A 15200-nucleotide genomic window follows, 5' to 3' on the forward strand; every position below is an offset into this window, starting at 1 on the left:
TCTTTCTTTCTTTCTTTCTTTCTTTCTTTCTTTTGTTATGGACTGATTGATTCGTTTTAATGGATTATAATCTGATACTCTCATTTTATTTCAATGGTCAGATTTGACCATTGGGATATTGGTGGGTTTGTTCTTTTGACATGTTCCTATAATTTGCTGAGATTTTCCTTATTTTCTAGCACAACAAGGTTTTCCAGGCTTATTTTGCATTTTCCTTGCCTTGGCCCTGGAATCAGCCATTTCTCCAAAGAGCCCTTTAGTGCACTTCCATTTAGTGGAGGATGGTATTTAGTATTCAAAATCTGGGCACAGTGTATTTTCATTGCTACTGGGATGTCATTGCTGCTAGGACCTCTCAGCAGACAGACTAGGAAATATATGTATGTATATATTCATATTTACATACATACACAAACATCTGTAGCTATTTCTATATCGATCTGTGTGTATGTGTATATATATATTTCATTTACTAATACTTTAAATTCCAATCCATCATCTTAGGGTTCTTTTCGTCTTCCCCTTTTCCATGTTTTAAAATCTTTTTTCAGACAGTGAGAAGTCTGACTCCAGTTATTTTAGATATATATTTAATCATTTGCTCAACTAACTAACATATTTGTTCAGTGTAATCACTCTCCTAACCATTCAGGCTGCCTGTTCCATCTGCCACTATCTTCTCTCTCTCACTGCCACATTTCACTGATCGCTGAGGCATGCTGCCACCTTCACTGGGCAACCTCCTCTCCTGTACCATCCCATTTTCTTGGATACTAAGCATATTGCTGCAGGTGCTAAGCACAAAACCCCAACAGTCTTGTTGCTCTGCTTCCTCCCAAGCTAACAACTCTGTGTTGGTAGGGATAGGGAAGGAAAAGAAAGATGGGAAGGGAAGGAAGAATGAGAAGAAAGGTAAGGAAGCCAGATGAGGGATACATATTTTGAAGACAGAGCAGACAGGATTTGCTAGTAGATTGAATACAAAGAGTGAGGAGGAGAAGTAAGCAGTGATTCCAAGGTTTTTGGCCTGAGCAACTGGGAGTATTGAATTGTCATTAATTGAGATGAGGACAAAGCAGTAGAAGACTTGGTGGGGGTCATCAGGAACTCAGTTTTGTATGTTAATTTTGAGGTACTATGTAAACATTCAAGAGAAAATGTCAGTACTCGATGAGTACGTGCATCTTGAAATGTAAGCTGGAGATGTATATTTGGGAATCCTTGGCAAGTAGATGCTATTTAAAGCTGTGAGCTCAGCTGAGATTGCAAACGGAGTGGAATAGATAGGAAAGCTTATGCTGAGCCCAGGGACAATTTCATGATGGGGACATGAGGAGGAACCAGTAACATAGAATCGACCACTGAGGTGAGAAGAAAACCAGGCAAGTGTGGTGTTTGGAAGCCAAGTGAAGAAATGCTTTGATTATTATGAAAGGATCGTCTGTGTCAAATGCTGTTGCTAGGTCAAGGAAGATGAGGACTGTGAATTTACCATTGAATTTATCAATATGGAGGTCATTAATAACTGGAGGAGGGGGAAGCTTGATTGAACTAGGTTCAAGAAAGAATGGGAGGAAAGAAATGACAGACAGCAGATATAGAAAATTCTTTCAAGGAGTTTCAGCCTATATAAAAGGTACATGGCCATAGTCATCAACTTACATGTGTTTTGGCTCTGCAACTGAGTTTAAGTTAGCCTTTTCTGAGAGTTTTATGAGTAACCTTTCATTATTACTATGTGTAAAATTTTTTTGCTATGTATGAGGGCACTTCAAAAAGATGGAAAGATTCATAGTAGTGCTATTTTGTTTTAAGTTGGTGAAATGTTTCTGTCATTGGCCAAGTTAATGATAGACTGGAAATGTAGTTTCTAAACATGTGCAGTGAGGAAATCACCAGAGCAGTTTCAGTAGTGTGATTATAGATGGAGAATATAAGGAGGACCTAGATTTGGAAAAGTCTTCAAAGTGCTTGAAGTTCTTAAAGTGTCAGAGAAAATAGGAACTTTACAGATTGTGTGGTAATCAGTTTTCTTGGGCCTAGTCAGCACCTTGACCTTTCTGTACAGAACCTTTTCAATCTAGTTTATTGAAGAATATTTTCTGTGTCCATGTATTTCTTGGTTTATGATGAAACCTCATTAGGAAATTGGAATATAATTAGATTTGCTGAAATGAATTGTTTAAGTGAGTGGGTCATTTATTGTCTAGATAGAAAACTGGTTGTATTTTTAACTTAAGACATGGATGACAAATACACAGTACATGTATGCTCTCCATGGTCCTCTCCTATCATTATTGCTGACCAACCATGTTACTTTTTCATGCTGAGCCCAGATGTAGCATCACGGTTCTTGTTAGGAATGTTCAGAAATTCACTACCAATTAATAAGTACATGTAACATAAAACCTTTTTAAATCCCTGGTATAAGGATTTAACTCACGAAATAAAATTATGTGGAAAACAACACATTAATTAGGAACCAGCTTTGAATTTCTTGTCATTCACACTGCTAGAGTTTATCAATAATAGTAATGGCTAATGAGAAACCCTAATAGAGCTGGCATAGGGATATAGTACTTGTTCTTTTTGTATCATTGAATTAGCAGTTAATCTCTATTCTTTTCTTTTGTCCAAAGAGTCTACCCTGTTTGCTGAACTTGGTTATTTCACAGACACTGATGAGCTGCAATTGGATGCAGTAAATGAGATTTATGTAAGTATTTACTAGAGGAGAAATACTGAATAATGTGATATTTAGTTCTTACCCTAAGTATTGCAAGAAAGTTTCAGGACAACAGGTGTAGGCTAATAATTTAAGTTGAATAACTTGTACCATTAAGTATGAAAGTTAGTAGCCATTTTGTAGTCAGTAAACATGATGCAGTATGAATTGCATTGGTCTTGGTGTAAGAAGATTTATATTCTAAGTCCACCTTTGGCCCCAGAGGTGGGTGGCTTTGGAAAAGTCACTTAACTGTCTACATAGTTTTTACAGATACTTTGCTCTGTAGGGGAAATGGCGTGATGTTAAGGGGTGTATGTGAGTCACAGACCCAGTCAAGTAGAACTTACCATCTTCCTTTTTAAAAGTTATATATTCTTAGTGTAGAAAGCTCTGACAGTTAGATATATCCTTACTTTTTGCCTTTGATTGGTTAGAGGTCTGTGTAAAAGCTATAATTATAGCAGTTTGAGTCCTCAAAAATATGTTAGATTTTCTTTCTTTTTTTTTTTTTCCCCTTGATTAGTACATATATGAAGCTGTTTGGCCTATAGAACTCTTATTTTATTTTATTCATTTATGGATGAGGTGCTGTTTCACTTGGGAAGTAGTTCAAGTGAGCAGAATAATTTATCAGTCAGGTTGAATATTTAATCACTTATTTCTTAAGTCTTATTAACTTCAGTATAAAAATGTGCAATGCTTGCTTAGTGAGTTTCAGACATTTCTCAAAGAATGATTTAGCAGTTGTTTTACTTTGAATCAATAGAAGAGTGAAGTACGTAATATATATATTTTAAAGCAGTGCATGGGATTTTAATGATTTTGTTTACTCTGTATAAACAAAATGTAGCCTTTCAATTAAACTGGCTTTTAATGTTGGCTGGTTGACTAAGCAACTGATAGTCTTTCATAACCTCTAGATCCTAAAAGAAAGTGTGTTTCTTTTAAACTGTGTCAAGAAACAGTGTATTAAATTTGAAAGATTCAGAGGAATATGGTGCTTATGTTATAACTAACATTTTATTACTTTATGCAAGTCACTCAATCTTTCAGTTCCTTAGTTCTTCTAGTATAGCATGAAGGGATTGCGTTAGATGATCTCTGAGGGCTCTTCTTCCACAGTAGTGGAATTTCCCATGATAATTAATTGAATAGCCAGAGTATAAAAGTGCCACTATGTTTGACTTTACATAAATTTAGCCTATTAAATTTCCAACCAGATAAAATTCTTATGCTGTAAAAGGTATTTGACTTTTTTGACTGAAGATTGAGCCAGAAACATCCCTGAAGTAGATCACGCCCACCATTGTTCATGTATAAAGGAATTGCTAGCACTCATTTAAGCAGCATTGTTAAATTTACTTAGACTAAGAAAGTTTAAGGATTTTTGGCTGCCGAAAAGTACAAGCCTGCTTAGTTTTTAATGTGTGGATTCAAATAAGAGAAAAGGTGAAGGAGATTGATTTTAAAAAATAATTCTTTCATGATTTAAGTGGGTTTTTTTATGTGAACTTCCACACATTCTCTTTACTTATTTTGTACGAATATTTACTCAATATAAGAAAACAGTTTCTCTTCTCTCCTGTTACATTCTCAAAAAAAAAAGCCATAAAATAGACATTTTTAAATGATAATACTGTTCTAGAAATTATTAACAAATGGTTGTTAACAATTTGTAGATAAATTTTTACTTTGTGCCTAAGGCTTCCTTTCTCTCTGTTGTTGCTATTTTATCATCTGTTACGTTGAGTTAATATTGACTGCCTTTTGAGTTTACTGCATTGTTTATATATTAACTTTATTTCTGTTCTTGTTTCTGTAATCCTAGACACTTTAAAATAGTACTATTTGGTACTGTCTTGATCTCAAACTCACATGAAGACTCTGAAATCATGTGGCAGTTCTTTATTTATATATATAGTATAAGGTGGTTATCCAAATGATCCAGAATATTTTTATATTTAAGTAAAAAAATTAAGCTAAATGAAAAGAAACTAATGGAGCCCCTCTAGGAAGTTTGTTGACCCCTGTCTGAGGAACTTAGTTTTATCTTCTAGGATTAAACAAAAATTTTTTTTTAATTCAAAAAAAATTTAGAAATTTGAAAAGTACAGAACAATAGAAAAAAGAAGAAAATTACCCTATGGTAATCACCCTCTTTATGATTCCTATATGTCTTTTGGATACATCTCTATTCTTTCCATTGTACGTAGAGATGATGTTATGAATAGCCATTTGCTTTGACTTGTTTTCCTTAATGGTAATGGGAAGACTTATTTTGCTTGATCTCCTTTATGACTAAAGACACATTTTGTGAGTCCTGTAATGGTCTGTTCCCATTGAAAAGAATAGTGAATTTGTTACCTCCTTCCTAGTTATTACTGCTGTGCTTTATTGAACTGAATTGGTTTACCTCTAGGCTATCCAAGATGTATTCTCAAGATGGACCAGTTGGCCTAGAAAATTTTTTTTACTGTGTTGGGTATTATCAATTATATTTTTTGTGGCAAATTGTGTCTGAATGTTTGATTTCAAGATACAAATATTTTATTCTTTAAATATCCTTTTGCTGATTTGAAACTTACAGGAAAACAATTTTGATCATCTTGATTTTGATTTGGATTTGATGCCTTGGGAGTCAGACAGTTGGGACATCAACAACCAATTCTGTACAGGTAATGATGTGTTTTATTGGTAAAAGCTTTAAACAGATCCATTTTATTTTGTAGTTTGTTAATATTCAAAATTAGATGGGGTTATTGGGCTACTTTGGTGGATTAAAAGATTCCAGGGACTGTGTATATATCCTACTTCTGGTATGGAAATGCATAAATAAATTTCTTGCCAAAATGGATTTAAAGAATTTTATAGTTATGTTTCAATAGCATAATGAATGAATAATCATATCAGAAATAGATTGTGTCAATAAAGAAAAAATCAATTTAATAAAAAATAGAAATATTGGTTTTTGAATTATGAATAATATTTCTATAAGAGATTAACCTATCTGGGAACCACATAGGGCTTAGGGAATCAAAAGGAAGAGACTGGGATTACCAGAACCTAGGAACTTGGTCTTGGGATCCCATGCATTTGATGCACATACTTCTGAGAAGGAGACACTGCCTGGCTGATGCTAGTATCTTTAAGGGAGCCTAATGAGCTGGGGTATGGTTGTACTGAAAGAAGCTGAAACCTGGAGCAAGTTGCCATTGCTGGGGTAAAGCTGACAGGAGAATGAAGAACCCCCTACTTCTACCTCCTAGCATCCTAATATGCCTTATTGACAGGACCTAAAAGGAAGCCAGCTGGGAAATGCATTAACAATTTGTGTCACAGACTATAGGAAGCAGACTTGGAGCTGAAAGACAATGGTTAAATAACCAGCACATTCCCCATCTAAATTCTTCTCTACTCCTGCACTTCCTATTCCCTCCATTTTATGTATTTATCTTACTCAATGCCTGTCTTCCCTCATTGAATATGGGAAACAGGTCAGTGTTCTGTTTACTAATGTGTAACAAACTACTCTAAATCTTAGTGGCATGAAGCAACAAACATTTTTCTAGGTTCCCAGAATCTATGGGTCAGGAGTTTGGACTGGGTGTTCCAGGGATAGCTTGTTTCTGCTCCATGATGTCTACACCTCAGCTGGGGAGATTTGAAGGCTGGAGTAGATTGACCTTTGGGGCCAGAGTCATTTTGAGGTTTCTTCACACACATATCTGGTGCCTGGGCTGGGATGATTTGAATATTAGAACTACCAACTGGAGTGCCTGTGCAGGGCCTCTCTGTGTGGCTTGACTTCCTCAGAGCATGGTGGTCTCAGGGTAGTCAGACTTCAAAGGCTCTGGAGGTCCCAGACATAGTATTAGTTCCATAGTCTATGGCTTGAAGGAATCATAAGCCCACCTAAATTAAAAGGAAGGGAAAATAGACTCTACTTCCTGAATTTGCAAGTACACATTACAGAATTGGCAAGTTCACATTACAGAAGATCATGAGGGATGATAGATGTTTTGTGGTTAACTTTGGAAAAACACTGCCACCCTCACCCTTGTTATATCTTTGATACTCAAACACTGCCTGGACCACAGTTGCTCAATAAATTTTTTTTTTTTTTTTCTTTTAGATGACCGGTAAGGGGATCTTAACCCTTGACTTGGTGTTGTTAGCACCACGCTCACCCAGTGAGCCAACCAGCCATCCCTATATGGGATCCGAACCCGTGGCCTTGGTGTTATCAGCACCACACTCTCCCAAGTGAGCCATGGGCCGGCCTGCTCAATAAATTTTTATAGGATAAATTAATGGTTCAAAAGATATGAACATTTTTGTGAATTTTAATTGTACTGTCAAAAATGCTTTAGAAAATAATCATTTCCTGTTTCTTATATTTTTTTAAAATTAATTTTTTTGAAATCTATTATTTTTTGCATATGGTATAATTATTCAAAGATTATAGAAGTCTGTAAGGTAGAAAAACGTCTCCTGGTCTTACGCCCAACCAACAAGTTCTGCTCCACACAGTCAATCATTGTAACCAATTTCTTCTGTTAACCCTTCTAGAGAATTAGTACAGTTACAAGTATATCCATGTCTCTATATCTATATATACCTAAATATATAAAATTTATTATATAAAGAGAAGTATATTATATATAATGTTTTCTGCATTTTGTATTTTTGCTATATTTTGGTGGCTTTAGCTTTCATATATGATTGAATTTTAAGAGTTAATTTTACGTTCTTTATTGTTCATCTTATTGAGTTTATATTATCCAGTGGGAAAAACCTTTATTTCATATTTTTCAGTTAAAGATGTTAAGGCAGAACCTCAGCCGCTTTCTCCAGCCTCGTCAAGTTCTTCACTCTCATCTCCTCTCTCAGTGGACTCCTATTCTTCAACTCAGCATGTTCCTGTAAGTAGTCAATCTTTTGCAGTAATTTATCTGGAAAATATGTATTGGGGGGAGGCAGTTAACATTTATTGAGTGCTGCTATGAACCTTATTATCTCATTTAATCCTGAAGAAACTGAGACTCAAGGAGAGGCCTGTAGGAGCTAGGAAATTGTTAGTGTCTTTGGTTTTTCCCTCCTTCCCCATGTTCTTGTCTCCGTAATTTCTTTGTTTCATTTGTTTCATTGTACTTTTTTACCAGTGTCCAATTTTTTTGATTATTGGCTTACTGTCTTCTCCCTGCCTCCCTTCCTCCTTATTAGAATATACATTCTTGAGGACATGGAAGAATGTAAGTTAATTAGTTTTTGTAACTCCTTAGCCATAGAACCTAGAATGATCTCCTTGGTTCAGAAATGCCTAGCACTACCTTTTGAACTGGTTAAGCTCTCCATCCAGACAAAAGCCCTGAGGCCAGGAGAAGGAAGTAGTACTTGATTTAGGTACTTTTTGTTTTTGTTTGTTTGTTTGTTTTTGTTTTTACTTTTTTCTGATTTAGGTACTTTTTAGAATGGGGAAAAGGAAAATATAAGAAAAAAATTTAAATTAGTATTTCACTATATTACATCTGCTGTAAATTGAGGTATCTTTATTCCAGCAGACTCTACATTTAGTTACTAAATCCTGCTGATTCTATTTAATATTTCTGGGATTCATAGTTTCCACCCCTGCCAGGCCATCATCATCTCACCTAGATTAAGTTAATAGGATTTTAACTGGTCTCTATCTCCCAGCTCCCCAGAACATTCTTAAGAGAAGAACCTTCAAAGAAATCTTTCAAAATAACAAACTTGACTGTGTTAGTCCTTTACTTAAAACTTTTTAATAACTCCCCAACCCTTACAAGGATGAAATTCAAGTTCCCAGTATACTAGGTACTCCATGGTTTGGCCCCTGCTTACCTTCCCAGGCTCCACTATCCTTTCCAGTTTTTCACTATCCCCCTCCTACCTTCACAGTCCTCTTAGCTCATGCCCTATGAGAATTCCTACCTGAGAGCTTCTACACACTCCACTCATTCATCAACTGTTTCTGGAACTGTTCCAAACATTGGCAGTGAACAAGAGCAGTGAGATCTCTGCTCTTAAAGTTTTAGGTTTTTGTACATCTTCTTTCTTCTGCCTAGAATAGCCCCATTTTTTTTTCTTCTCTTGGAACACTCCTTATCCTTTAAGTCTCAGTTCAAAAATTACTTCCTTTGTGAAGCTTTTCTCTGATTGCCACTATTGGAAGTTCTCTGTGGTTTTGTATTTTATATTTCTTTTATTGTAAGTATAGTCGAATGTCCATTCATATGTTTCATATGCTTAAGGTCTATTTGCATTTCTTTTTTTTTTTTAAATGAACTACCAGTTCAACTTTTTGTCCATTTTTCTATTGGATTGTGTTGGTCTTTTTCTCCTTAAAATTTTTTAGGTGTTTTATTACATATTGAGGTCATTATTAGTCTTCAGTTTGTGAAATTAGCTGCAAACATTTTTACCCCAATTTGTCACTTATCTTTTAGCTTAATTTCTGGTGTTTATTTCCCTAGATATACTTTCTTTCTATAGTCAAATTATAGTCAAATTATCTTCTGTCTTTTTATTATTATTATTACATTTTAATGTCAGTTAAAGGAGGGTTTTACCACTCAGAGGCTATAAAAAAAATTCACTCATTTTTACTTTCTTGCTTATATTGATTTTTTTGTTTGGAGCAATCTCAAATTTATGGAAATGTTGCAAGTATAAATAAAATAACTCTTTTCCCCTTTACCATATGAGAGTAAGTTGCTAACCTGATGCCCTATCACCCCCAAGTACTTTAGTGTCGACTTTCTACAAGTAAGGATATTTCTTATATAGCCACAATACAAGCATAAAAATCAAGAAATAAACATTGATACATTATTATCATGTAATCTTCAGCTCCCATTTAGATTGTGGCAGATGTCATAGCTTTAGACTAGCAGAAGGATCCAGTCAGAATCACGTGTCACATTTGGTTGTCTTGTCTCTTTAATCTCCTTCAGTCTGAAACAGTTCTTCATTCTTCCTTGACTTTCTTGACCTTGTCACTTTTGGAGAAGCTAGTTATTTTATAGAATATGCTTCAGTTGGATTTGTCTGATGTTTCCTCATGATCAGATTCAGGTACTGTATTCATGGCAGGCATATCACAGAAGTGATGCTGTGTCCATCTCATTTGCTTTTGATGACACAATTTCAATTTGTCCTATTACTGATGATGTTCACTTTGATTGCTTGATAGGTGGTGTCTGCCAGTCTATTCCACTGTAAAGTTGTCTTTCCGCCTTTGCCATAAATACATATTTTGTGTGGAGGCACTTTATTTATTTCTGTGTTTTTTTTGTTTTTGTTTTTGTTTTGTAATAGACCTTATTTTTATAGCAGTTTTAGGTTTACAGAGAAACTGAGCAGGAAGTACAGGTAGTTGCCATAATACCCCTACCCCTCATGCACAGTTTCTCCTGTTATTAACATGTTGCATTAGGGTGGTACAGTTCTTACAGTTATGAAACAATATTGATATACCATTAATTCAATTTCACACGAGAGTTCCCTCTTCCTATTGTATGGTTCTGTGGGTTTTACCAAATGCATAATGTCATATATTCATCATTACAGTATCATACAGAATAGTTTCACTGCCCTAAAAATCCATTGTGCTCCATCTATTCATCCCTTCCTCTCTCCCCCCTCCCCTGAAACCCTGGCAGGCACTAATTGTTTTTCCAATTACTTCAAACATTTATCATTGCTTTGTGTTGGGAACATTCAAAATGTCAGGAGGTACTTTAAAACTATGTAAAAATTTCCTGTTTCTCATCATCATTTATTCATTTATTTGTTAATATCAGTATGGACTCATTGTTTTCTATTTTATTCTTAAGGTTACAATTCATTACTATACTTGTTTATTCTGATTCTTACATTGGCCTGGATTTGGCCAGCGGGAGTCCCTTTAAATGGCTCCTGTGTTCTTTTAACAAGTCTCCTTTGGGCTCTGACATCCTACATCAGGCTGTCCCCATGTGGATGCCTCATCACCCAGCTGTCCCCATGTGGATGCCTCATCACCCTGCTCTCACTTCTCACAGCAGGCTGTCTCCTGTGTGAATGCCCTCCCCACTGCCCCTGGACTCGGACCCTCCACCAGATTGCCTCTCTGCATGGATGGCAGTAGGATTGCTCTGCCCCATCTAGTGCTTTAAGATCAAATTATTCAGGAAGGAATATTTTCTAAGTGACTATTAATATATATTTATCGTAAGGCTTTATTTTTAATGTTTAGATCTCTGTTCCATTTGAAATTATCCTGGTGTATGAAATGAGATACAGATCCAGTATTATGTTTTATCAAATGACTATCAAAAGGATTATTCCTGTACCATTTATTAAAAAGTTCATCTTTTTCTCACTGATTTCACTTATGTGCATGTATTTTAAATTTATGTAAATGGCATTATATTAGATTAGATTAGATCAGCACAATTTTTTTTAACATCAATTCATATTGCTCTATATACCTCAAATCTATTTTATCTAACTCTGCACAACATTTCAAGTATATGTTCACTACATGTTACCTACACCACAATGAATATTGTTAAAAATGTTTCCTTGTAGACCCATGTGAGAATTCCTTTGGAATATATGCCTGAGAGTAGAATTGCTGGGTGGTAGGGTGTGCAGATATATAATTTGACAAATGCTTCCATATTGTTCTACAAGATCACCTCAGTACTCTGCAAGCCCTTCAGCAGTGCTTGAGGATTCCTGTAACCTTTCTTCTCTGCTAACGTTTGGCATTATCTGGCTTTCTAATTTTTGCCAGATGGTGTAACTTTTCTTGTTGTTTGTTGTCTGTTTTGTTTTAATTTGCATTTCTTTTTTTTGAAGATGACCGGTAAGGGGATCTCAACCCTTGGCTTGGTGTTGTCAGCACCACGTTCTCCCAAGTGAGCTAACCGGCCATCCCTATATAGGGATTCGAACCCATGGCCTAGGTGTTATCAGCACCACACTCCCAAGTGAGCTACGGGCGGTCCCTTAATTTGCATTTCTTTGGTTACTGATTGTTTTCAACATTTCTTTACATTTTTATTAGCTTTTTGGACTTTTTTTTTTCTACGAATTGTTTATTCCTGTCCTTTGCCACTTTTTCTACTGTGTTGTTGTCTTTTTCTTATTTATTTGCAGGGATTCCTTGTATATTTGAGATATTAAACTCTTGATAGGTTTAGACATTGCCTATATCTTTTCCCTTTCTATTATCTATTAACTTTGTAGTCTTTATTAAGTAGAAATTCTTAATTTCGAATAACTCAGACTCATCTTTTCTTCTTTTCTTTTATGGTTTATTTTTGAAGTTTTAAGAAGTCCTGTGTTTGGAGGCCACAAAGATATTCTGCTGCAATTTCTTCTAACTGTGTGGTTTACCTTTCACATTTAGATTTCTTAATACCTTTAGAGTCTACTGTAATATTTGGTATTAGGTTGGGATCTAGTTTTAATTTTCTCTGTATAAGTGAACCAGTTTTCCCAATTATATCATCTTAAATCATTCTGTTAAAGACTATTGCATATCTCTCTCAAATCTTTTATGCCTCCCAATTAAGTTATGTAGTTTTCTTTACACAGGTTCTGCACATTCTTTGGAAAGTTTCTAGGTATTTTATTAATTGTTATTGCTATTATGAGTTAAATATTTATTGTTTATTATATTTTCTAAGTGAGATACAATATTTTCGGAGTCAAGTATTTTTTTCAGTTGTGTTCCAAGTAGACATCATATCACCTTGCAAAAAAGGCACTTCTGTCTCTTTTATTATAATGTTTATTACTTTTATTTCATTTCCTGTTATAATTATGTTTACTTGAATTACAGAAAAAAAAAATATTTGTTTCTTATCCTGACTTTAATTATAATGCATTTAGTGTTTCACTATTAAGTATGGCTCTGGCTGTATAATTATGCATAGTTTTATTATTTATTTATTTATTTTTAAATGTTAAGAAAGTATCCATCTAATTCTTGTTTTTCTAGGATGTTTATGAGGAATACTTGTTGAATTTTATCAAAAGCCTGTTCAGCATCTAAGGCCATGTAGATAATAGACTTCTCCTGTGTTGTTATCTTGTACTCTTTGATTTCTTATAAATACAATATATTCTACATACTGAGTAGGTGTTCAGGATGAATAAATGAAGCAATTCTCACTCTCACCAGTGAGACTGAGAGTGTCCATTTCTCCTATATTCCGTCTCCAGGTCATTTTAATTTTTTCTTATGATTACAATTCTTTTTTAAAATTTGCCTTTGGCTACCATTTGCATTTCCTTTTCAGTGAAATGGCTGTTCCTGTCCTTTATCTGATTTTGGCAAATGTTTTCTCCCAATTTGTCTCTGTTTATGGTCTAGTTTAACTAGACTATAACTTTGTTTATGGTCTAGTTTTCACTGTTAAATATTTTAATTATTATTTGTTCAAATTTATTTCTTCTTCCTTTTTTGCTTCTGGGTATATTAACTTAAGAGGGCTTACGTCTTCCTGACAGTAAACAAGTATTCTCTTAAATTTTCTTTTAATAATTTTATAGATTATTTTGAAGCTGATATGAAGTAGATACTATGTCTATTCCATTTTTGTATATATCATCTTTTTCTCTCTGGATCGAAATGCTACTTTTATCCTATGTTAAGTTTCTTTATTCTGACAAAATGAGACCGATCCACTGAATATTAAAGGACTTTTGGAAAATATTAATGCTATCTTTATATATATCTATATTATTAATTTACCCATTAAAGAAAATAGCCCTGCTCCTTTCATTGTTCATCTTTCTTTCAAAACATTTGGGACAAAGTCAGTATTAATAAATAGAAAAGGATAAAGAACTGTTTTGCTTTTGAGATTCTTTTAAGACTGAATAAAAAAGATTATTATGGGGAAAGGATGTTGACATTTAAACTGTAGCCTTATAGGGCCGGCCCGTGGCTCACTCGGGAGAGTGCGGTGCTGATAGCACCAAGGCCCCGGGTTCGGATCCCATATGGGGATGGCCGGTTCGCTCACTGGCTGAGCGTGGTGCTGACAACACTAAGTCAAGCGTTAAGATCCCCTTACCAGTCATCTTTTTAAAAAAATAAATAAATAAATAAATAAACTGTAGCCTTATAATGTTTGTATGACTAGTTCATCTTTTCAAGATGAAACTTGAAAGATATAAAGTTTGTGGTACCAAGTAAGATATAAAGTTTGTGGGAAGAAATGTAGAAGCAGATCAATGACTCATATCTTTAATATAAGAGGATGGCATAGACATACTTTACATTTTAAGTTATTTTTCCTTTGATATTGATGGATAATGTTGATTTATCCTTAGTCACTTACTGCTTAATATGTAGCTCTTATTTTCTAATATACCATACCTTTGCCTTAAAGTTGCCTTAAAGTATTTTTCTCTTCATATATGGTCTTACCTCTCTTTCTAAGAATTTGCTGCTCAAGGATCGTATTCGTCTGCATTAATTTGTCCATATTTTATTTTACTCCAGGAGGAGTTGGATTTGTCTTCTAGTTCCCAGATGTCTCCCCTTTCCTTATATGGTGAAAGTTGTAATAGTCCCTCCTCAGCAGAGTCACTGAAGGAAGATAAGCTTGTCATTAGTCCAAGGAATAAAACTGGTATTACTTCATCACTTAACTTTGGCTATTTCTGTTTCAAACTGAGTTTAGGTTCCATTTCTTAGAAGAAAGTGTTGGATTTAGCATATGTTTATTAAGCTGTCTTGCTGTTTTTAAATTAGTAGACCTACATTATTTGTTATGAGTGATTACTGTGGTGAGGAAAGAGAAAAAATAATTTTCTTTAATTATCCCTTTTTTTTTTTAATAGGTAAAAGATGCTTTAAAATAGACTCAGATTCCATCATCATCAGGAGAAATTTCAAAGTTTCAGTTAAAGATACTGAATGTGAGGGCCATTTGACTGTGACATTTGTTACCTCATTGATCTCCAGGCTTTATTCAGAGATTATAGCTATTCCCCTTTAACAATTAAGTGTCCCATTCCTAAAACTGCAGCTTGGTCAAAAAGGAAGAACTCATATTAAGGACTTTCTACAGTCCATTTAGATATATGTAGGGTAGCTATGCTTAAACTCCAGTTAAAGATAGTTACTCAGAAGTCAAGATAATGTACAGAGAAGTATGTATAGTAGAATCTGTTTTCTAGGGCTTGCTTAATTGCCTTAGATTTATTTGGGATTTGCCTTTTTTTTCTCCAGAAAACGGACTGACTCCAAAGAAAAAAATCCAGATGAATTCAAAACCTTCAATTCAGCCTAAGCCTTTATTGCTTCCAGCAGCACCCAAGACTCAAACAAACCCCAGCGTTTCAGCAAAAACCATCATTATTCAGACATTACCAACACTTATGCCATTGGCAAAGCAGCAACCAATAATCAGTATACAACCTGCACCCACTAAAGGTATCTGAGTGG

At 34.7% G+C, this 15200-nt stretch overlaps 1 protein-coding gene across 2 annotated transcripts in view; it reads left to right on the top strand.

The window, feature by feature from the left end:
• ATF6 (activating transcription factor 6) overlaps positions 1-15200 on the top strand; it is a 192650-nt gene that overhangs the window by 6559 nt on the left and 170891 nt on the right. For both annotated transcript variants that reach the window (XM_063104250.1, XM_063104252.1), the window contains exons 2-6: positions 2640-2716; positions 5316-5403; positions 7544-7650; positions 14253-14382; positions 14985-15188. In XM_063104250.1, the coding sequence (XP_062960320.1) occupies positions 2640-2716; positions 5316-5403; positions 7544-7650; positions 14253-14382; positions 14985-15188 (606 nt within the window). The remainder of the gene's footprint in view (positions 1-2639; positions 2717-5315; positions 5404-7543; positions 7651-14252; positions 14383-14984; positions 15189-15200) is intronic.

Source organism: Cynocephalus volans, chromosome 8, assembly GCF_027409185.1.
Source record: "Cynocephalus volans isolate mCynVol1 chromosome 8, mCynVol1.pri, whole genome shotgun sequence".
Lineage (NCBI taxonomy): Eukaryota > Metazoa > Chordata > Mammalia > Dermoptera > Cynocephalidae > Cynocephalus > Cynocephalus volans.